Genomic DNA, 25,248 nt, shown 5'->3' with positions numbered 1-25,248 from the left:
GCTGGCATTAGATGTTGTTCCACAGTGGCCCCATCAATGCTACCTAGTGTCCCAAAAGGCATAGATAGTCTCCAGCGCAGTACCATGGTGGCGACATCAGTGCAGGCAAAGCCAGAACCCCGTATCCAGGCCATACCAGGGGAACAAACACAGCCCCATTCGGGAAAAGCGTGCTTCACCCAGTAACCAAACCACCAAAGCAAGTGGGCCTCAGCTCCAAGCTCCAAACTAATGTCCCTACGCACTTCATATCCTCAAACACATGCTTACCCGAGCAAGAGAAATGGATCAGAGGGATGTCCCAGCAGTGCCAGATCCTCTCCACAGTGCCATCTCAATCACATTCTGCCCAATGCACCGAGCAAGAGAGAGGGTTCACCTCTCACGAGTTAGTATGGATCCCCAACCACTGAACAAAGCAGGCTGAGAAATTACCCCATCAGTTTGGAATTGGTGCAAAGGCTAGTGGAAGCCAGCGATGTTGTCCTTAGAAGGCTAAAGAAGGACATTTAGGGCAATTTGGTTGACACACACAATCCCATAACTGACTAGTGACCATCTTGCTCAGCGTCCAGGCCACGCCCCTTCTGTGAATGATTTTGTGATAGAATAAGAATACTTGACAAACAAACACGAAATGAATGCCACAGAAACAAGTAGAATGTTCCCCCCCCCCAGACCAAAAACACTCATGATGGCTTCAATCTACTCACCCACACTATTAGTCCTAGGGGTGCACCATTTTAATGTTACAGTTTCCTTCAATCCACCTTCTCTGACATTACTGTTTCCAATATGATCTCCAGCTATAATAAAAAGCAGAACGTGCTCAAATACAAATCAACGTACAGAAATATTTTATGACTGCCCTCAAGCTACCTGGAAAAAACGTATAATACAATTTTTCATCAGTTTCATCATTAAAAAAAAACAATGCTGAAAAACAATAACATTTATTTCCTATAAAAAATGCTATTCACCTGGAAATTAACATTTGAAAAATAAGTGTTGACAAAAGGTCTAGCATTTGTTAGGTTACATGGTTGGCAATGGCAATGCAACTTTGTGTGTGGTGCCCCCAAGCTGTTTTAGAAAGAAAATCCCATTAAAAAATGCAAAATTTTCGGCTACAGTGTTGAAGCTAGGAAGAGGACCGTTCTGACGAGCAGATTAAATCTGTACATTTCAAACGGAGTGCTAAGAAAAGGGTCAGAAGATGAAGCTTATGTTTTAAATGCTGAACTAGAAAGGCATACCCAGCAAGTTATTGCATAGTGCACTTTTGACCCAGTATTAACATTTTTGTTGCATCTTTAAGAAAGCCTTTCATGTGAGCATGTCTTTACTTTTAAAACAAACAAGTTGTAAATGATATAAGCAATATGTATTGAATGAATGTATTAACTGTTCGATTAATTAAAATCATTACAATAAAAAGCAAGAGCATTATTAAAAAGCAGCTAAACGACAGTTCCCCTTAGCCCCTCATCCTTCACTCCCCTTTGATAACCTTTGACTTTATAAATGTCCGTCGACCTTTGGCTCATTTGTAATAGTCCACGGAGTTACTTATGTTTTAATTTTGGAATAAAACAAATATATACTGGAGCTTTTAGGTAAGTAGGGAAGAACCCCTTGATGCCTGTCGGGGGCCACTCTGCCTCCTTCAGCGTATTATCAAATGTGGCGTATTGTCACAGGCGCGGAATGTCTTCTGATGCCTCGTTTAAAGCAATCCTGATCAGATACGTAAATTTCTCCAGTCTTGCTAGGTTCATTGTCTTTTGTTTCGTTAAGCATAAGGCCGAGGCTTCTCTAAAGGGCTTTGCCCCACTAGTAATAAATATTGGGCGTAGAATGCGCCGACGTACATTATTCAGTTTAGGGCAGAAGCACAGGAGGTGCAGCCAAGATTCTTTATGGAAGGAAGATGCTCTGACCTCAATGTTCACTCCCTGGCATGCCCAAGCTGGATTAAAGACAGTAATGTGTAACGTGATAAGTCAAGATGAGATTATTCCTGCGGACTTGTGATGTTAGGGCCTCATTAAAATAATGTTGAGATTTTCCCGAAATATATGTTTTGCTCAGTGCCTCTAAAATAGTGCTTGAGCGGAGGAGTATAGTATCTTGAGCAAAATAAGTTTCCAAGATTTGCGTGTTTACTCCTTTCTTCCAGGTGGAAAATAGAATTCCCCATAGTCGGAAGCGCGCTGCCTCAATCTTCAGTGTGTTAATGGCGTGGCTAAAGCAGGCCTGCCAGGCTGTCCCTACCTCCTCAAAGACAGACCTCAGCTGGTATCTGATTAAATCCACTGGAGCCCTCAAGATCCTGAGGCATAGCTTCATCAGAGCCCCCTGGCATATCAGGTGCGGCCTTCCAAGGCCGAGCTCCAGTCTCAGTCTTGTTTTCCTGGCTGAACGCAAGATGAGCAGCACTAATTTGTATACTTTAGCTTGAATTGTGTTTAAGAGCTCATCTAGCAATCCAGGGAAAGGCAGCTGTCCGTATCTTATGGCTGGTAGAAACGTTGCTTTTAAAACGGTCAGTATCGGCGCGGCTGATGGGCTTAGCAAATGTTTATTCAATTGTCTTAGCAGGTGGATGATGTTGTTGGCCTTAGAGTTCAGATGTTTTCGATGGATGTTTACATTGGCCCTTTCTGCGAGCCAGACCCAAGGTATTTGTAAGATGTTCCTGTGCCAATTCTCAGATCACCCAGGGACCATTTAGCTTGCCTTTTCAGTTGATGTTTCCCGAACACAACTGCCTTGGACTTTCCTTGGTTAACCGTCAAATAGTTGGCCTTGTTAAAGCGATTTAGCTCTTGCAGGGCTCTTTCAAGGCTCACTCTAGTCGGGTCCATTATTACTGCGTCATCTACAGGTTGCAGAACCGCCAGCTTCGCACTTCCCAGCCTTGGGGCTCCTAAGCTAGAGCCTTGCAAGGCGGATCCCAGGTCTGCAGTAAATAGATTGAACAGGAGGGGCACCAGCACGCAGCCCTGATTGACCCGCACACATTTCTGAGGTCATTGCGCTTGTTTTGACCCACACCGAGGTGTCCTCATAAAGCGATATTATTGCATTTAATAATTTGGGTGGGATTCCCTAGCTATCGAATTTCCACCATAACCTTAAGCGATCTACTTTATCAAAGGCTGTACTATAAACAATAAAGCAGCAGAACAATGGAAGCGACATGTGTTCATGACAAACTAAAACAAAAAAACAGACAAGGGTGATTGGAAAATGTAACTACATTTAGTAGCATACGCTCACTAAACAACAAATCCATAGAACAGCAATCAGAATTAAGCATTTTTAGTACAATAAATAAAAAAATAAAAAATAGTAAACACAGTAGCTCTGATTTACAAGCTACATATCATGAAATCGCTACTGCAGACTACTCGATGCCCCTTCGCAAAAACCTAATGGGAACATAAACAGGTCAATGTAACCAACCATGCAATTAAAACACATGAAAGCAAACGATAAAGGGAGCCTGAACGAAAGCGCACACACTTTGTAATGCATATAGTATCTTTAAAAAAAAAAAACTGTTGTCATGTATTTTTCAAACAAATAAACCTGTCTATTGCTAGACCTAGAACACAGAAGTCTGACCCTGCAAGGAATCTATTCATCAGCCAAATCTAATAGAACTGAAAAATATTCTTCTTTTAGGAGGAACTATAGACTAGAATAATTTTGCATATAGGAGAACAGCTTTTTCCCTACTATTAGTAGATCTGCTGCTGGCAAATAATCCCCAAATACTAGACTGGGAGCGAGGAAACCTTTGAACTCTGCTGCAACAGTTCAGAGGAATGGCTTACCTCTACAGCTCAGCGGGTGTTGTGGGGCTTGGCCCAATACTCAAAATGCTCTCTCCAACAAAGTTCATTTCAAGGAAGGAAAGGCCAGTGGTGTCCGATGAGTGTCGGCACCGCCTTGAGTGAGGCTACACATTGGTGAAGAATGCACTATGCAATGCTGCACCAACAATGAACCATATGTCCATTAGTCCTTGAGTTCTAACATAGTTTGGGACTAATGACAGCCATTTTAGATCATCAGGTATAACATTTGTCTTGTCTCACAGCACCCTAACTAAGTAAGCATGGTAAAATGTTGCTATAGCATGGACTTTGCAAATGGGGTTAATAATTTATTCTTGAGAGTTTACTGGTGAATAGTTTATGATTACCAAAGAGTATTTCGAAAACTATTACATCTTTGCCAACAAACCATTGAGCTATTTTGACCATTTGACTTAGTGTGGTTAGACACTTTCGAAATTGCTTGTATATGTTTTTAAAAAATATATTTTTATTGGTTTTCTCTTATACAACGGTCAATTTACACACAAAAAATAGCAGGAGGTGCAGTGTTCAAAAGCACCATTATCTATATATATAATCTAATTACAGATTTGGTGCAGGCATATCAAGTATATTCATTAAGATAGGCGGTCCATCTGTTAGTGGGTGTCATGCACACCTCCGGTGTTGTCATAGTTGTGTTATTTTGAAACTGCGGGTTTCACCGCATTTATAATTCCGTAATACCCCAGCCATGGGTTCCATATTCTGTCAAATTTCCTCAGACATCCTTGTACCGTGTACGTCACCTTTCCGCCCTCATATAGAAGTCCATCACCATTTTCCATTTATGTAACGTGTGTGGAGTTGATGCCCCCCAGTGTTTTGCGAAGTCTCTCTTCCCTACCATTATTCACAGATTTGTAAAGAGTAACTTGGCTCTGGGCAGATCTCTCTCTGTGGGTATTCACATTGGTATTGGTGCATCTAGTATGCAGCCAAGTTCTCTGGTGAGGGCGGTCAAGTAAGCGGCGATTACCTTGCATTGCCATAGTGTGTGGAGCTATGTCCTCCTGTCAATGTGGCATCGGAGGCACTGAGGTGTTGCTGCTCTTCCAAAGTTATGTAACTGGGTGCTATCATAATATGTCCTATGTATGATCTTGAATTGTATCAGGCAGAGACAGGCTTTTATCGCCACTTCCCTGGGATGCATCTGTGCCACCTTCCAGTCTAGGTTTTCAAAAGGCCCTAGTTCTCCCTCCCATTTAGACAATAGGTTTACTAAAGTGTCAAGTTGATTATTGATTAGGGTCTTATAGGTCAAGGAGATCGCCTTTTCTTCAATTTCCCCCATAAGTAGTCTTCCATTCAACGGTGCATATTCAGGCATTGCCTTTGTTTCAATCTGCTGTGTTTTCCAGGCATGAGCAACCTGTAGGTATTTATAGCATTGTGTGGAAGTTAGTACGAACTCTTCCAGTAGAAAGTCGAATGAAGAGAGAGCCCCTCCCTTCAGTACATCTCCCACTTTTGAAATCCCCAGCATTTCCCAGTGCTTGAAACCTTGAAGCTTTGCCAATTCCTTTAACCGTGTTCCAGCCCATAATGGAGTCTTCTGTGTCACACGGTTATCCCAGTGCATTCCCATTTCTGCTTTTTTCCATGCATCTATCACCACTTACGTTGTCAGGAGTAGTCTTTTTATGCCCTTCCCCCCAAAGAGGTAGTTAATATGAGAGTAGTAGCCAAACTGAGTTTGCTCCAATGCATATGTGAGGTGGTCACTTGGCAGTGTTCCCAGTCATTGATGACAGCGATGTGAGCGGCCCAGTAATAGGCTCTAATGCTAGGGAGGGATATGCTCCCACGCACTTTTCCCCATACATCAACATGACAACCCTCTTAACTTTCCCATGGTCTCACTTTTGGTCTCCCTTGAAGTTCGCCCAATGAAAGGTAAAGGCAGGGGGGAAAATACAGAGGGGAACAAAAACAATTCTACATAACAACAACAACAAATGAGTAATAAATTGGGGGTCGCAGTCTCTTGCTCTTTCAGATCTGGAATACTGATAAGGTTGTAGTGTCTTACTTGTCTTTTCCCATCCTACAGTGACTAAGTATTAGTATCCTCCATCTGCAACGTCAGACTTATCATTTTGATCTGATGGTGCAGAAGGTGGATTTTCCATGTTCATAATAGTGGTCATAAGTGGATGTTCTAGCTCCAAAGCTGTTGAGGGGCCAGAGTTTGAGTCACCGGTTTCATTTCCTTCATCGTCACCAGACTTAGTTACTTTGGGGCCTTTGCTGTGAGCAGATCTTGTATCTGCAGACATTCTGGATCTTGAGGTACATTTCTCCAGTAGCGGTGTGGATTTCCATTGTTTTGGAGCACTTGAGATCTCCTGCAAAGCTTTTCCATCTGCCTGTTATTTGGGTCCAGATTCCTGCTGCCAGTCGGCAACGGAGGATCTTCTATTGTCCTTTCCCGATCGGACCGGGTGCTTTTCCTCTATCCAGGCCCATGCTTCGTCTGGGGTGTGGAAAAATAGAGTTTTCTGTGGGTTTTTTTCCCCAGAGTTTTATATAGCGCGAACTTGACCCGACAGTGTCAGGTATCAGAGCACTTTACATTAGCATCAGTTGCATTACACAAGGACACATTTATTTTTGTTAGGCACGGGGAGATTGAGTGATTTGCCCAAAATTACAGGATGTTGAGACTCGAACCCGGTTCCCCAGATTTGAGGTTGACTGCCCTAGCAGTCAGACCACATCCTCTCACAAAAAGGCTGAATAGGACCTTAAGTTTAGCTGGGAATAGGAGCATATTTTGAATGTTCATCGCTCCGAGTTTGGTCTTTACCGTGTCAAATGTGCGCCTTTGGGATTGTACCTTTCTCGATTAGTAGGGAAAAACCATTATTTAAGCATGCCTATGTCGGAGTTCTCCCAGTTTCCTCGCTTCTTTCGGGATCCAGTTTCCTCGCTTCTTTCATGATCAAGTCTCTATCTTGAAAATGCACAAACCTAGCAATTAGAGGGTGGGATGGGGCACCTGTGGGAGGATTTGCCCTGAGTGCTCTTTCTATCACAAAGCATGATGAGAAGCCAGCCTCTAGGAAGGTGTTCTGTAGTCAATTTTTCTAGAACTCTCTGGTGTCTGAGCCTTCAACTCCCTCAGAGAATCCCACAAAGAGTAGATTGTTCCTCCTCCGCAATTTTCAGGATCGTCTACTCTCCACACAATCTCCTTCATCATGGCGCTGAGTTCTGGAGTCTTCCTTCCGCATGTTATGGGTCGAGTCTTCTACCTCTGAAATTCTATTTTCTGCCTGTGTCACCCTCTCCGATACTTGCCGCAGTTCTTGGCGCTGGAGTGTGCCCGCTTTGCAGAATTTCCCTATTTTCCCTACCAGAGTGTCTCTGGCTGTGTGGATAGCTTGCAGGATAATTGCATTGTCAGGAGTTTGGGGAGGCCTGGTATCTTGCTCTGCCAGTGGGGCAATCATTTTCATGAATTTACCCTGCCTTTGCGGTTTTAGTTTTTTGTCCCTGGTCATGGTTGCAGGTTCGTATAGCGCAGTGTTCCAGGGGCTGCTGGGTCATCTCTAAGTGCCTTGATGGTGATCCCTCGAATCCTTCCGTCTCGCGCTTTTCTCACAGATATGGAGGTCACTGGACTTTGTGGGGTCCATCTTGGTTCCTCAGGTTATTTCCTGTCGGAGAGAGGGTGGTGTCAGGCCATTATTTTGTGGGGCGGTATCCATGGGACAGCAGGGCGGAAGCAACAGAGGGAGGGCTCACACCACAGACGGTGTGGAGAAATCTGTTGTGCCAGACGGTGCAAAGCTCCTGGCCTCCCCTTTCTCCCTTGGGGCCACACGTGTCTACAGCCCCCTCAATGTCTGCTTGTGCTGATACTGCAGGTCCCTCTTTGTATTGGCTCACCTGAAGGTCTGCAGTGATGTTGTGCAGTGTCAGTTCTCTGCTGTTGTCTCCGTGGGTCCAGCCGCTCCTGGATGGCCTATGCCCACCTCAGGCCAACTCGTCCTTTAAATATTTTGCGGCAACGCACACGGTAATAGTCTTTGCAGACATTTGGGTCTTCGCCGCGGACCCCCTCTCACCTTTCATCAACATCAGCACTTCACACCGGTCTTTCCAGGCAGGAAGATGTCTGCTGGATCGTCAGGCAGGGAGGTGTGTGGGGCGGGTGTGGGAGGGCTTCGGAAGCTTAGCACCCTCGCTGCTCCCAAGGTGGCACAGATTACTTAATGCCTATCTTGACCCAGCTAACACTCCCCATTCTCCAGGGGGTCGGTCGTTCCTCCAGACCCTGGGCCGGGAGGAGTCCACTGGGCCCTCAGGGGTCCCAACCACTCGGGATCTCCACTGCACTCCAGAGCGACCCGGAACACTGGAAGCAAGCCTCGGCCCAGCCGTCCCTCTTCGTCTCTGGGAATCGGTCTCCTCTCTGGGTTCTGGAGTTTATCTCCCTCTGTATCGCTCAGGCCTGCCCTCACTTGCCAGTTCCCGCAGTCAGGTGGGTCGTGTTACCTGCTTTACGGCACCGAGCAGCAGGGAAGGACCCCACACGACACATGCCCAGCAGTCGTCTGAAGGGGTCCAGCCGCAGGTTCAGTCCGAAGTGAGCAGACGGAATCACTTCGGACAAAGGATGTTGGAGGAGCCACTCATCCAGTATCAAGAGTTACTGCACCAATCTGGCAGCTGATTAGTGCAGTGGATGGAGCCAGGAGGACCGGCTCAGTAAGGGATTAGCATGTAGGCTCGTGCAGCTCATGTTCAAAGCTGCTGTTTCGCCAAGCTGTGTGCCACGCCCCCAAATTGCTTGTATTTGTATTCTTCCGTTAAATAACAAGAAGAATCTTGCATCAAGACAAAGATTACTAAGAAAATGTATATATGAATATGTGTTAAGGTAGAAGTGATATTGAGCAAGTTATACATGCATTGCTAATTACAGGTATTACAAAATACAACAGCACATTTCTTTTCAGTTATGCAAGAGACAAAATATAACAAAAGCATATTGGCATCAGAGTGTGTATATTAATGGAGTTAGAGTTAATTACCTAGGCAAGAGAGGAGGAAGGTTGATGAGCTCTAGTTACTCAATTCTTGTTATGCTTTAGTTTTGGAAGAATCCAGTGTAGGAAAGTACCTCTTTTTGACACAGTCACCCCCACTTTTTTCTCACCGATATTGATGCTTTTGATTGGAAGTGTACTGCTTCCCTGCTAACCAGACCACAGCACCAGTGCCCATTCCCTAAAATCTTCACAAGTGCTCAATTGTAATCCAGTTGGCAAGGTCTTCAGCACTTTGTATGTCCCTAGTAAATCGTAGCCCTAGATATATTTTTTGTACATTTACTGGTTGTCTTGTGTACAGGCACGGGCACGCCAGTCTGTTTTCTCCAAACACCCCTGCAGTCCTAGATTGAAGTTGAACAAGAACAGCTTGGTGCTGTACTACCAAAAGGGCACTGGTGTCCTCATGGTTAATGATTTGTAGGAGGCACGGACATCCTTTTTGTGCAAATCAAGACCCAAGACATGCGTGTTTTTTCTTGCATGTGTCACATGCTCTCATTCCTATATGCCTGTATTTCCATCAGATCAGACATACTACACTCTTGTGCATGCATGTTCCCTTTTCTAGGCTAGGAACACTTCAGCATGATGTGTTTTAGGTTCCACAATTTCACACTGAATGTGCACGTTTGTCTTTTGGGAACCTTTTTCAGTATGACAACATGCACACTACCCTGGGGGTGCATAATGTTTTGTGCTTTGTTCTCTCTATACTCCTCCGCTTTCTTTTGTGTTTTTCCTAAGTTGGCAGTGTATGCCCAGACGTGGGTCCCTTGATCACTTTGCCACTGGATTCAAGCTAGCCTGGCTGATGAGGGCTGTTAGCCTGTAACCAGCCCCAGGATGCTGGTTTCCTGTCCATGGAAGTCATGGCTTGGCGGTTTGGGCTTGACTGTTCCCATGAGGCACAGGGTCAATACTGATTTGCATATAGCGGTGTCTGAACTGGGGTGGCGAAGTGAGCTAAAGAACGATGATGGATTCAACCCAGATCTGTAACTGGTGGTAAGTGTCTGAAAAGTTTCAGCACTTCGTCCATTATCTCCTTTTGTTTCCTTTGCCACTGAATCGACAAAAAAGGTCAGCTGCTAATAGGCAACCTTGAACATCCTGGGCTCCGGGTGCTAAATGCCCACTTTGCTGGAGACCACCCGTCTGGACTCTCACACCTGAAAAACTGGAGCATCCTTTACCAACTATACTTTGATGGAACAAAAATGTTAGTACACCGATCGACAGCGACCATGGTCCACAGGAAATAGCCTTATTAATCACACCACTAGAGCACAAGCCGTCAAAAGACTAGGAGGCATCCATATACACATACACAATTCAAAACAAGAGAATAAAATTGGCAACAAATTCTCTGCCAGCTCTCGTTCAGAGTGCAAAGGAATTACTTCACACTAAAGATGAGATGAAGAGTCTAGTAACTAGATAGGAGGCATTTACAGTAGAATATGCTGCCCTCTTCGCAACTACTGTAGCTAACCATCAAAAAGGCCCAGGAGTCACCACTAACTCACAGGGACACCTGAAGAGAAACCACCTCATTAGGGCAAAAATAAGACAGATAAATCCTCTGTGGAAAGCACTGAGGAAAGCCCCAAGCGACTTCCCCCTCTGGTGTGAATTAAAGGAAGCAAAAAACTTTTTTTAAAAAGCAGAAATGGGAGATCCTGAAAACTAAAAAAGAATCCTTTTGGACTAAACTACTATACGATGCCAAAAGAAAAAAAGTTAGCAATTTTTTGCAAATAATAAGCAGTATCAACAAACCACTGCCATCAGCACCGGGCTCAAACATCTCAGGCCAGCTACTTAACTACCTGTCTTCAACGCACATAAACAGGTTACAAAGCACATAAACAGAAAGGAGTCCATATTACCAAGACAACAGGAGCAAATTCCAAACCAACTTCCCCAGCACACATCACATGAAATGACTGAAGACACTAATCAAAATTCAGGAAGGCGAGCTGAACCTCCATTTGTAATTAATATACAGAACATCAAGAGGCAGATTTCAAAAGGCCGACGAGGGGAAGCTCCGGGCCCCGATGGGATAGCACCTGCACTCTTCAAAGAAGAAAAACATACAGAAAAGCTAGAGTCACTTTTCAACTCCATCCTATTCAGCAGCAGAGTTCTCACATCTTGGAACGGCTACATGATTTTGCCCATTTTAAAAGGGCGGGATGGGGGGTGACAAAAACAAACCTGAAAATTACCGCCTCGTAGCATGCATTGACAACAAAGTGAAATATTTTGCTGGTCTAGTTTTAGAAGAACTGCAGCTCTGGGCAGAGGACTACCATATAATACCACCGAATCAGACAGGTCTTACCAAAGAAACAGGGTCTATAACAAACATCATGGCTCTTACTTTATTAACTGATTATGCAATAAAATGTGTGTACATGTACATCTATGCTTCATAGATTATCAATCAGCAATCGACAAGGTGAGTCGAAACATTCCCTGGCAAATACTTAAGGCTGGAAAATTCCAGATGGTCTTCTGAAAGCCCTGTAAATGCTGCACAATGACATGTGGATAAGGATAAATCTTGGAAATGAATCTCGACTGTCCAGGCGAATAAGAACAGCAGATGGCTTAAAATAATGATGTGTCGTTGTCCCAACACTCTTCAAATTATTTCTCGCGGACCACCCACCCCTTCTAAACACAGTGAACCATCACGCCTCAAAACTAGGGGGCTTTACGACAACAAATCTTCTCTATGCAGATGACTTAGTTCTGATAAGTATGACAACAGTGGGATTGCAGCAACTCTTGGAAGTAACTGTGGAATACGCAAACAAAAACAGATTAACCATAAATCTGAACAAAATAAAAGCCTCACGTTCCACAGGAAAAAACTGGGAATACATTGGTGGCTATTGGAAGCGGAAAACATGAATAAAACAGACTTATATAAGTAACTGGGAGCACCGTTGTCCCCAAACGGGAGCTTCAGAGCTCAAATCGAAGAAATTAAGAGGAAAGGGCACGTGCTCGGAGCTGGCCTAGGATAGCCCATAAGAAAATAAAAGGTTTGTCCTTCAGTCCAATATTGCAAGTGGCCCAAGCCAGAATTCTTGCTACATTAATTTATCGAAGTGAGGCTTGCAGAGGCCAAGACAGCAAGTCACTAGATCACATAGTCTCAAGAGTATATATAGCATACTTCCATTTTCCGAAATAAGTGTCCCCAGCACAAATCAGATTAGATTTTGGCTTGGTCAAATAAACTCTGGGCAGACATGCGGCATTTGTGAACTGCTGCCAAAGCTTCAGACATGCAAAAGAGGACTCCCCAGGTCATCACCTATGGTTGTAAATACAGGGAAGCGAAAGATCACCCATGAGGGCATATTTACAAACATACCTCGAGATCTTGACTCTTACAGTCATCTGGGACCAGAATCTGAGCCAAGATGGGCTGAAAAAAATTATAAATATAAACACCAACGTTTTATCTCTAACAGAGGACAAGAAGGCTCTGGCATAAAGGAGACATGACTGGTTAACATTACTCAATTACAAAAAACTATCCCCTCAACGATATTTAACAACAACCCTGCACCATTCAGACAAAGGAAAACATTCTTAAAATTAGGCTAAGAGTTAAGCAAATAATGGAGCATTACCCGCCATGGCAAAGAGAATACAGAGATCAATGCAGACTGTGCGGCGAAGCTACTGAAGATATCATTCATGTAATATGCCTCTGCTAAACTACCTTGCGTGACCGACCGATAATACTTCGAGAAGAGTTCATCAGAAGACAGATAAGAACATGCAGAAAAGCAGTGATTGTGTGCTTTAATCCAATGGACCTCACAATCAACTGTGCCCTAGTTAAGTTCCCCGGGAGAGTGGAGAAAAAGATCAAGGCTATAGACACTGGGAAGCTCTTGGACTACTACAGTGAGATCATTTTGAAGACTTCCGAGTTCACTATGCATTTTTTGACATAATTATTAGTGTGCTTCATCACACTTGTATATGTTATGCTTTTAAAACTCTGATAATTTGTATATAGACATTTATGGTCGTTTTAAGAAAAATGTAGGATGAATTTTTCTTTTTTTACAAATGCAAAACATTGTATTCATAGAAACTGACAAAATGTATTGCAATGGTTTTAATTAACTACGCAAATAAAACTTGATGGAACGGAAATACAGGCTGGGGGGAAGAACTAGCTGAGACCTTAGATTCTTCTGTCCAGCACTCTGAACAAAGCCCTGGCAGTTGCCCTTCAATCCTTCACACGAGAGCTGCGCCTTACTGCAGAGTGCGTCCTAATCCTACTCCTTCAATCCCAGCTCATCTTCTCAAACCCACACCGGACCCCTCTAATGCACCCTCTATTGCACTTCAGGACAAACTGCACGATTCCGATGCCTATGCCTGCCTCCCTCAATCCTTCATGATGGACCACATCCACAGCACTTTCACTGAGTCCAACTCCCCTCCTGCTTCTGACCCTAGAGCTCAGCAGGAGGAGGAGGAGGAGACCTCCTCTTCTACCCCGCCAATATCCCAGAATGCCAACCCTGTTCCTCCTAAGAGTTGACCCAACGAAATGCCTGTCCTGCCCCAGGACTCTCCTCAGGTGGATATCCTTGGCTTCAACCCGGATGATATTGTCCATCCCAGATCTACTGACTGGACCCCTGACCACAAAGTGGCTTCATACATGTATTACCACCTCTGCAGAGGGTTTGACAAAGAGGTGCAGGCAAGGTTCCATTCTAAATGCCCACGTCCTACACTGGATAACAAGGTGGCTGACACCACTGAGGGCGACACAAACATGACATCTTTCCTCGAGAAATGTTCTAAGGTCATGAAAAAGGGCATTGCTAGGGCTTGGAGGTCATGCCAGGACCGCTTACAGGATGTCACTGGGTACCTGGCAAAGATCCTGGACTTAGAGGTTCCTGCCAAAGAGTCTGGTGTCCCTATTATCCTGAGGTCCTCGCTGGTTGGGCTCAGCGTGCCATTATCCATATCGACAATGCTAATTGCACCATATCTACTGAATACAGGAAAACCATTCTGATGTGTATACACCCGAAGCTTTCAGAGCTATCCTCAGCGGAGGCCGGTCCCTATGCCAATGGCCTCCTCTCCAGTGATCCTTTTATTAAAGATCTGAGCAAATCTGTTCATACGTTCACTGCCCTCGACAAAGCTGAGAGCTCCTTAAAACGAGTATTCCACTCTGGTCTTTCTGCCAGGGACCCAGGCGTTATTGAAGTCGCTCGCTCGGCCCTGCCTTCCTACGAGGCCTCCAACAGGGGTATGATGATGGCCACACTTCGACCTGGCAAGACTCTGGCAGCAGTTCCTCCTTCTACCCCACCCGCTCCTGCCTCTGCAGGGCCAGGCACGGCAGTGGTGGCTTCTGAGCTTCTGAGCCGGAGCGTACAGCCGATCACAACTCTCAATTATAGGTGAGACTGCTTTTGGCGTCAAAGATTTCTTTGGGAGGGAGAGTGGGGGGACATATTTCTTTCTTCATCACTGGGCTCACATCACCCCGGATTCCTGGATTCTCTAGACGGTACAGGGCTATCAAATAGAATTCTATGGGACGCAGTCCTCTTTCTTTTTCCCTTCCAGATCAGGCGGTCATCAACAAGAAAATTAGCGATCTGTTGAGCAAAGAGGCCATATCCCTGACCATCCAACATCCGAATGGGATCTGCAGTACCATTTTCCTTGTCCCCAAGCAAGGTGGGGGGTAACAGATTGGTACTGAACCTCAGAGAGAATTGGACGTGTTACTGGCACTTCAAAATGGAGGGTATCCACCTTCCCTACAATGGACAGATCATAAAGCCATCTATCTTAAGGTACTAATCCCGGAGAGAAACCGACCCCACTTAAATAGACTTTTTGTTAATACAAAAAACAAAAACAAAAAAGAGTTAGAAAAGGCTCTTGATAGGAACCCCCCTACGCATGTCTCAGATAACAATCTGGCAGCCAACACATTTGATGACTGGATCAGGTCATCATTAGACCAGTTGACCCCAGAAAAAATATAGAAACTGAGAAGAAGCCAGGCGTCAGCACCCTGGTACAACTCAGATCTTAAAAATATTAAGTCCAATTGCAGACGATTAGAGGGTCGACTACAGCAAGGAACACAAAACAGTCTATAATCTAATCCTAGAGGAATACAAGGAAGCAATCAAAAAAGACAAATTTGACTATTTCACAACTAGAATACATACAGCTAAGAACTCCTCTAAGGAGACAGTTACTATCCTGTCTAAGCGGCAGCAGGATAATCAGTTCATGCCAGATCAAAACTTCTGTGATAAGACTGCTAACTTTCTCAAACCAGAGTACTATCAGACTACAATTAACTTTTAAGAAAAGCACTCAATTCTACTGAAAATAATGATAAAACCATAGAGCCATCCTTATCCTACTTGAACCATCAGCAGCATTTGACACGGTCAACCATGCAGTGATAATGCGGCGGCGGAAGGCAATAGGTATTAAAGAGACGGCTCTAACCCTACTCTCCTCCTTCTTGCCATCTAAGGAACAGAGGGTGTGTTGGGACAATCTTAAATCGGAGAAATTCTGCCTCCCATGTGGGGTACCACAAGGCTCAGCTTTATCACTGACTTTGTGTAACATCCATGTTACCCCTCTGGACAAGCTAATAAGAGAACTGATCTCATACGCTGACGACAACCAAATAGTCATATCTATCTCGCGGAGGGTTGGAGTCACAGATGTCAGTTTCCACAACTGCCGGAAGTGCATCATGGGCGGGATGAATCTAAATTTTCTCAAGCTTAATACAGATAAAACAGAGGTCATGGAGTTTGGGAATGCTCCATCTATATGGAATCAAGCATGGTCGCCAACTGAGGAAGGTAAATTGCCCCCTTCCATCTACAAAGGCGAGAAACCTTGGAGTGATGTTCGACAACCAGTTCAACTTTGCAGGACATATCAATCGCCTGAATTCCTCATGCTTCTTTCAATTGAAGACTATGTAAGATTTTGCCTTTTATTCCTCAGGAAAACGGTAATAGGTGCATTAATTCTCTCAAAAATAGACTAGAGCAAAGCATCATTCTTGGGCATTGACAAGTATCAGACTGCTAAATTGCAGTCATTACAGAATGCCGCAGCACAAGTATTACTTCATATTCCTAAATATCACTCCATTTCCCCTAGTATTAGGGAGCTCCATTGGCTCCCAATTCAGCAACATGTTGAATTTAAAGCTCTGTTTGGAACATAGGGAGCTGTATGGTGGGGTAGCAAGGGACATGCAGAAACTATTTCTCTGGTATTCCCGCGACAGAATCTTAGATAGCCAACACCGGGCTAGTTCAGGTTCCCAGAATCCAAAAAGCTAGATGGGGAGGGAAAAGCCTATCCCACAGGTCAGCCAAACTCTGGAACAGGCTGCCGATTACCATTAGGCTACAGCCGAATAGGCTTCAGTTTAGGAACATGGTCAAGACTTGGCTATTTCCTCCCAAATAATCTCTGTTACTGGGCCAGGACAACACACGACACGTCCTTTCAGCACCAAGACGACTCAGCATTTGTGCGCTCTACAAATACTATACTTACTTACTTACTTCTCAGAAACCTCCTTTGCAAGGCCAACTGGACGGTCCGGCTTGAACTGAAGGACTCTTATCTTACAGCCCCGATCAATGCCCTTCACCAACGATTCATCCAGTTACCGTATTGGTGGTTCGAGTATTCAGCTCTTCCCTGTGGATTTTCTTCCGCCCCCTGGTGTTTACCCAAGTTGATGAAACCCATCATAGGCTTCCTACGAGCGTGGAGCAAGCATTTCATAATATACCTGGACGATCTTCTGATCCTGATCCAAGAGAGGGATCTCCTTCTATCTCACCTCAATATGAGCATTTCTCTACTTCAACAGTTGGGGTTTCTCTTGAATGTGAAGAATCTATGTTGAGGCAGTCACGTTAGTTGAGGTTCCTAAGTTTCCAGATCGATACACCGATTGCTCAGTTATTGTTACCCACTCAGAAAGTCAGGGACGTCAAGCGAGAGTTGAGATCTGTTCCGTCCAAGAGCCAGATATCATTGTGGCAGATTGCTCGAATGGAGGGACTTCTTGCTTCCTCCATTCAAGCCATCTTCCCAGGACCCCTTCATTACCGGACTCTCCAGAGCCTCCAGATTCACCATATTCAGAGCGGTTTGTCATATTCTGAATTGGATTCCCTGACTCAAGAGACCCAGAGATATCAACCGCCTAAAACTATTGACAGATTTCTGTGCCATCTGGGCTCTATCTTCGCAGACGTTCTCGGGTTACATCCTTCTCCAGATGGACAATGTGTCTGCTGTTTGGTATGTCAAGGGGCAAGGGGTACTAGATCTCCCATGTTGGTAGAGGGTTGCCAAATACTGTTACCATTTTAACCTTCAACTAAAGATCTCAGCAGTCAGGGAGGCTGCTTCAACGCAGTCTGAAACTCCAGGTTCCAGAGGGATCTGAGCAACTGGAAGCTTCATACTCTTCAGGGGCTTAAGTGTCTGTGGGGCCCTTGTCAGGGTTACCTGTTCGCATCACGCCTCAACTTCCATAATTTTTCAGTTAGAGGCTGGACACTCCGGCCTTAGAGACAGATACTATTTCTCAAGACTGGAGTCGTCTGAGCTTAATATGTGCCTTCCCTCCATTTCTGATGATTCCTTGGGTGGCGGCTTAGGTGAGACTTCAGAGTGCAAATTTGTTTCTGGTGACACCAATTTGGAGAGCTCAGTCTTGCTTTCCCACTCTGATAGAACTGTTGTGCAACTTTCCTATTAGTCTTTCTCCCTTTTGGGACCTCTTGAATGATCCCTTGTGACAACCTCGCCCTCTTGTGTTACAGGGGTGTTTACATTTAATGGGATCTTTCAGGTGACATTTGCAGCAGACTGAGTGCTTCATCTCCCAATCCTGGCCTTCCAACACCCACATTGGTTGGTGCAGTCCATGGCGTATCGATCCCGTGTGGACAGACTTATCTCATGTAGTAAACTATGTTTACTCTTTGGCAGCAGATGCAGTGGCTTATCGTTTAGTTAACAACTTTTGTTCAGTCATATCCGCTAGCCATCTGCCCCTAGATAGAAAACCTGCTGAACACATGCTGATTTGCAAGGTTATGTGGGATATCCTCATCTCTAATCCTCCGGCCCCTCAATCTTCCCAATTGTGGGATGTGGCTATAGTGTTAATTTTTTTCCAGAACTGGTCAGAGAATTACCTTCTGTTAGGGAAACAGTTGTCAGCCATGCAAAATCTTCTTCTTTGCCTTAACTCTTGCCGCAGAGTCTCGAATGTGAATGCTCTCAACGTTGCAGGTAGAGTTTTTACTCCAGAAGAAGTTTCTTTTCAGATTACCAGACATCAGAAACACATGTAGAAAAAGTCTTTGTATCGCAGTTTACCAGCAATTCACAGCTATGTGTTCAATGCCTTAAAGCCTATGAGTTAGTGACTCAGCCGCGGCTCTTTGGGGCACTTGTTGATTGCATTGAAGAAACACTTCAGTACTGTGGTCTTTGCCATGTTGGCCTTGTTTGAAGCCCACTTTGCTAGGGGGGGGAGGTATAGCTTCAAAGTATTTTGTATTAGGCTCTTGTCTAAAGAACATCCTGAGAACAGCAGATTGGGCTTCAGATTCCATGTTTAAACAATTTTATTATAAACCTATTGTGAATGTTGCCTCTGAATAACTGTAGCTTTGAACAAGCATTATCTGAGCCTCCTTTTTAAGCATTCACATCAAGAATTTTCAGTTCTATTAAGGAGACTGCAGCAAAGACTATCCCACCAATTCACGTTATATTATAATGTATGAAATTGCCATGTTTGTCCTCTCCCTGTGAGTTATTCTTCTGTGATGAATAGCAGAGGTTACCCCTCTTTGTTTTGGTTGTACATTTTCGGATCAGAAGCAGAGCTAGACGTATTCTGGGCTGAATAGCTGAGCTTCCTGATCAGGTGTGGGTGTCTTTGTACTTGAATGGTCCTGGCATTCTTCTTGCCCTGTTGTGGTTGATTCCTGGTCCAAATTCCAGAGGAATTACTAAATGTTCACAATTCTCTCTCTGAGCATATTTTTTTCTCGTTCAGATTGTCATGACCTGTAGCCTAGTCTTGTCATGTATACCCCTTTTTACATGCATTGTCCAATCCACACGACAATAACGATTACAAACAGGTGACCTTTTACGTAGTAGCTTGCTCCTATCTCTTCGACACCAGGCTCTAGGTATTCTATCATGCTCTAGGTATTCTATCATACTCTAGGTATTCTATCATAATTCCTGTACCTGACGTACATAAAGATGTCCTCAGGCATGGCAGAATTATTCTTTAGAAGGGTCACCACTTTTTTCATCCTTGTCTAAACAGCCAGACGTGCATGATCACATTTGTTTGGAAAAATTCCAAAACATTTATGTTTGTTTTTTAAACAGATCGCATCTAGAAAATACCCTGGATTGACCACTTTAGTATACAAGACCCTCACTCTCCTCCACAATTTAGAGGAGAGTACCTTCCAAGCTGAGAGAGGGTCCTGCATGCTGAATCTTTGACACTAAGTGGTCTGACATCCCTTGCGGGGTGTCATCCTCTAAGCTGAGACGGGGTCCGTCATTTTCAACCATCAGGTGAGGGGGTTGGAGCTTCCCTAGGGGTTTCTTGGCTACATACAAATATGCACATATCCATGATACACAAACAGATCTAGGCTAGGTATATTCAGGGAAAGTACTTGAGGTGCACATTTTAGGAATATGCAAGTGCTATTTTTTTTATCTGCACTGCTTATGTTCATCTTATTAGTACTATGGTAGAAAAGTATCTACTCTTTACTATATTGGGACTAGCAATCTCTTTTGTAAGCTTCAGTCTCCTGAGCAGATATGTTTCACACAAGGCTGTCGCTGGATCAATAAATACTTATTGAGACTTCCTAATCGCCATACTGTATGTTTTCTGAGAAATCACGCACAAGTGTCTGAGCGAAAAGTACTGTACTGTTTTCCACGATCAATGAGGTATTCAGGATTGTCATGTTCAGTGGTTGCCAGAAACTACCTACACCACTGTAGAATACAGGGGGGTGCAAGTGGCACTGTAGAGCCGGCTGGACTAACGGCTGACATATCCTGTGGGGGTATCCAGAGTCGGTTTGGACACCAAGCCCTCAGTTTAGGTCATCCAAAACGAGCAGGTCCTGGGGAACCTCTAGGAACTACACAGCAGATTATTTTGTTAAATATTCTTAATTACTTGGTTATTTGATTATGTCTTATTTCTTGTCTATTTTGCTGGCTACATTTCTACTGTAAGTATAAAACAAAGATAAAAAGACCAAGTGGGGTCTTTGGGGTAAATCATTTTTGGCATAGTTTTTAATCCACTTTGCCTCCTACTGATACTGTGGATCAACCATTTCTGAGAAGAAAAGCGCTGACACTTCACCCATGACCACAATATTATTCACTATTAGTACAAAGACAAATGGGAAGAAATAAAGAATCACAGCTGCCCCTGTGTTCTAGGCACTGAGTTTGCCACCACTGAGGCTTGGGGTCGCAATGCTAAAGCCAAGGGTCTCAAGGGGCAAAGCAGGGGGTCGCAGCTGTGACCTTTGGTGACCCCTTAATGACGTCCATGACCTAGACACAGCTTGAGAGATACTCAAGTTTGCCTCTGTGCCATGCTCTTGTATGTATTACACGTAGAAAAAAACACAGGTTGTCAAGTCCAGACCATCTCCCTGCCGAAGTATTTAATAAACATAACTGCAGCCATAAATATAACCTGTTTTTTCGGAAACTATATTCAAGTTTCACTGGGATCTAAAACATCTCCACGTCAGTCTTGCCTAGTGGCGATATGGCTGGTTGGAATAAGGGTCTTGAGCAATGTTTAATCTGCTTCACAATGCACTGGTACACATTTAGCCTCCCTCTGAGGACAAGGGTGCACTTTCACCATCGTCCGAGAGCAGGGAGATAAAAAACAAGAGCAAAAAGTGACTGGTTAGTCAGTGTGAGAAATTAGCTCCTATTAACTTCACTCGTCCACCCATATACAGGCCAGCCTATGTTCCCATTCTAAGAGGTTTGGCCAGTTTCAAGCAGTGCGCCAAAGGCAAGTCCCCATGGGCAAAGTGGAGCCCCACATGCTTTTTGTTTTGTTTTAAGCTCACCTCAATTAGTTGTTGATGTAGTGATACATTGCCCAGTTGCTGCTTTATTAGAGGTCAAGGAATACAGGCTTCAATAGCTTCTCATCATCACCAGCCATGTTCTTGCTGCAGAGATGGTGCAAGACCAAGGAGTCACCAAGTACTCTTCCTGCCGGTAGCCCAGAAATCATAATGATGTTCCATCCAGTTTTTGGGACTGCAATATTCATGTCCCATCAACATAAAAATCATCGTAGGCTTAGGCTCTCAAAAGGAATATCAACTGATACCTCTACACCAATTCTATTGGTGCAGGTTCTGAAGTCCTGGACAGGGAGAGGCTCACACACACACACACACATTTAGGATGTTCAATCATCACCCTACTGGTGCAGAGAGAAGCAGTCCTCTACAGTGCTCGGAATCACACCAAGCTCTGCCCAAGCACATCACAGAATCTTCCTGTCAATCAGCAATGACAAAGTCACTCCCTACACAGGCACATCTGCTGTGGCACCCCCTCAGAGCTAGGCGAGACAAGACATGCTCTCCGGCAGGCAAAGTCCAGAGAATTAGCTTTGAATCACACTCACATATACTTATATAGTGAATATATCCCTACGCTCTTCGTCTTCAAACCAGTGCCAGAGTATCAGACCAGAACGTCAACTTGACTGACAAAGACAGACGAAATTGCTAACAGTGTGTTACAAACAAATAAGGCTCAAATGCCTATCTTTATAACTAAACAAGCAATCATGCAACTAGTGATGTCTCCTCTTGTGCTTGATTGCACAATGGTCCTGCCACATCACCACATTGTGATCAAAAACCACCAGCTTTACAAAGTAACAATACGAAAGCTTTACTGAAAAGGGTAGCCAAGGGAGTGTAATGGTAAATGGTTCAATCCCTTTAGCAGACAAGGATTTGATTGTGTTCCACAACTTGGTCCCTTATATCACAAATGCTCTGGCATCCCGTTTTGAATACTTGAAGAGAAGAACTAAAAGGCCGGCCTTCTTGTAGGATCTAGGATTTCTCAAAGGTAAGTATTTTCTTACTTTGTCTAAGAATTTGGAAGCTGTACCATGGGAGTTTAATATATGATGATTTGAATGTGTTTTTTAATTGGCACCCAATCTACTAAAATAAACGTCATTACTAAACTGCAACGTAAACTTCTCCAGCTGGCCAGCAATCGTGGGAAAAAACCCAACTAGGGACTGATCATCATAATTTAAAGAAAAAACATAAAGGCTAATTGCTCTTACTGCAAGTAAAATGCATGGACAAGCTGAAATGCTAAATTACATTTTCAAATATAATGTGGAATGGTGGGTGTTACTACTTTCTGGTAGCACAGGAAAGTGGGCTTTCCTTCTTGTCAGTTGATAATATTGCTAGACACAACAGGGAAACTTTCAAGCAAAATAGACCAGTAAGACGAAGGTAATAAAAATGTAATAAAAATGTTGGCTTTGCCTGAAGTGTAATTCGGTGATGAAAAAGCAATCTGTACTTACTTTATGTTTATATCTAGGCTAAAGAAGGAGGACAATAAGAGGCTGCTTAAGTACATTGCACTGTTAAGAGGTCATTGATGAGATTAAATCAGACAATGGGAACAGGCCTGTCGCTGTCAGACATAATCATTATATTACAAGAATACACCTTACAAGAGACAAGCTGTGTTATTTTCGAATAGAAGACCCTCCCCCCTAAAGGGCAGCCCACCATTCGCCTTCTTCTCCCATCTTTCACTCACCACTTTTTGTAAAGTCTGCATGTGCCTCTTTGTGGTGAAGAAGCTCCACGTCATAATTTGCAGATGTGTTGGCATGCTGCTCTTCCTTTAGATAAAACAAAACAACATATTTTGAACACAAAATATCAACTCAAATTACCATTTTACTACCAGAGATTGCCAGCTGCTCAGTGATTAAATAAAATATGCAGTCGGCCACATTTTGCAAATAATATGTTGTACTCGTGGCTACTGCCTAACAGTTATATAATAGCAAATCATTCCAATGTGAAGTATATGGAGATTGGTAAAATAAAAACCACAATTGAAATTCTCAACCGTGTCAAAGATCTAAGTGAAATACTAGTGACATTACAACTGTCTACCAGACACTCCCTGTCCCTTTATCTCAATTCTACAGGTTTCTGCTTCTTGTTTCCCTCTCTTGCTGTCAGTCAAAGTCTGCTGCAGAAAAATAAGGGCTGTTGCCGAAAAATTAGTGCAGTGTACCCCTCCAGCAACCACTGGCTCAAATTATCCACTGGTAATCAAAGAAACTTAGCGACAAAAGGATGACAGTATACTTGTTAAACAGCTTTGAGAAAAGTGCAGGATCATCTGCAACTTCAAAAAAACAAATGCGACCCTTCACTTTTTCTCAATGTTTATTTTCAACTCCTATTCTAGATAGGAAGTATTTGATTAAAATGTGAAACATAATCTAACATGTGTCTAAGGTACGATACCAAGATTTGTCATGCTGTATTTCTGAAAACATGCATCTCTAGAAAAAAGGGCATTTATCTGCAGCAAGTGGTGAGTATAAAATCATCTACTGAAGATGGATATGCTCTTTGGCGACTAGACAGACAGACATCCCCATATTTATTCTGAAAGGGTGTCAATATGAGCACCAAAATCAACTTAACACATTTAGTTTTCAGCAGTACAATTTGCAGTTCCTGCTGGACTTCAGTTCCTCATGTATAGTGACAGGTTTATTCCCGGATTATTGAATATTTCCAAGTATCCTTTACCCAGGATAAGCTTTAACTTCTAATGTGGCATTAATCAGCAGACTCGCCTGAGGTAGTCCACAAATTCTCCTATGAATACCCAAAAATACGCCCATGTGAAAGCTTCCTTATGTAAGTAAGGCTTAGAACCCACCTATGCGTTTGAGTGTGAAATTATGCAGTTCAAGATATGTATTCCATTAAGAGCCCAATTACGTGCGAATATGAAGTATGTGCAGGGATTCAGATTGTCAGGTATTTTCTTACACACAAAATCTCCACATATAATTTTACTGGCCAAGTTTTCTGGCTGGTGAAATGTGCTCAGTTGAATGTTCCGCACCAGAGAAATCCTAGTGGGGAAACACTGCACAACTTATAATTATGAGTAGCAGAATTCCACACAGGATCCACTGCTCTATAAACTATTAATCAGAACCCAGATTTACTGTGTTGCATCATTTGAAATGCATTTCACATTGACCTTTTATATCACGTTTGCTGAAGTAGATGGCCATTACCATAGCCTTATAGCCCGCCGTGGAGGGCTATACCGGCTATTAAAGGCCCTCTCCAGCGTTAAAGGCCCTGAGCCGAAGGCGAGGGCCTTTAACAAGATAGAGGGACTTTAATAGCGCTATAGCCCATCTGCGAAGGGCTATAAGGCTATTAGAACATTCTGTCACTAGAAGACAGAATGTTCTAACAAAAAAACAAAGCCTTTTGGAATCGTGAGGGGATTGGAATCCCCTCAGGCTCCCTAAAGCCTTTGTTCACAGCCAGAGCTGTGAACAAAGTAACATTGGAATGTTGGAGCTCCAGGCTTATACCAGCCATTATAAGCCCAGAGCACTCCATTGTTTTCAATGGAGCTCCCAACATTCCAATGTTCTAATAATTATTAACACTGTCGTGCCATCATTAACATCTCTGACCTGTCCCCAGATTTAATATCAAGTGAGATAGAGCTTGCTAGGAAATGAGGATTGTATTGGGACTGCATAAGTACATGTTGTAGAAACAAACACTGTTGTTTGTATTTATTTATTTTTAGAGTTTTCTATAGCGCGAACTTGAACCGATTAGGTTATCAGAGCGCTTTACATAGCACCAGTTCAGTTACATGTTATCACAGCAGTTACATAGAATCAGTTACGTTACACATTTCAGGAACTTGAACCGATTAGGTTATCAAAGCGCTTTACATAGCACCAGTTCCGTTACATGTTATCAAAGCACTTTACATAGAATCAGTTACGTTACACATTTCAGGAGCACGTTTCTTTTTGTTCTAGTGAGTAG

The 25,248-nt window shown here is 43.6% G+C and overlaps 1 protein-coding gene across 1 annotated transcript in view; it reads right to left on the bottom strand.

The window, feature by feature from the left end:
- INTS13 (integrator complex subunit 13) overlaps positions 1-25,248 on the bottom strand; it is a 397,661-nt gene that overhangs the window by 230,555 nt on the left and 141,858 nt on the right. The window contains exons 8-9 of the mRNA XM_086920218.1: positions 22,952-23,036; positions 714-806 (exon numbers count right to left, since the gene is read on the bottom strand). Coding sequence (XP_086776344.1) covers positions 714-806; positions 22,952-23,036 — 178 coding nt within the window. The remainder of the gene's footprint in view (positions 1-713; positions 807-22,951; positions 23,037-25,248) is intronic.

Source organism: Lissotriton vulgaris, chromosome 1_1, assembly GCF_964263255.1.
Source record: "Lissotriton vulgaris chromosome 1_1, aLisVul1.2, whole genome shotgun sequence".
NCBI classification, from domain to species: domain Eukaryota; kingdom Metazoa; phylum Chordata; class Amphibia; order Caudata; family Salamandridae; genus Lissotriton; species Lissotriton vulgaris.
Note: the sequence above shows the minus strand (reverse complement) of the source record. Positions and strands in the feature narration are given on the sequence as shown.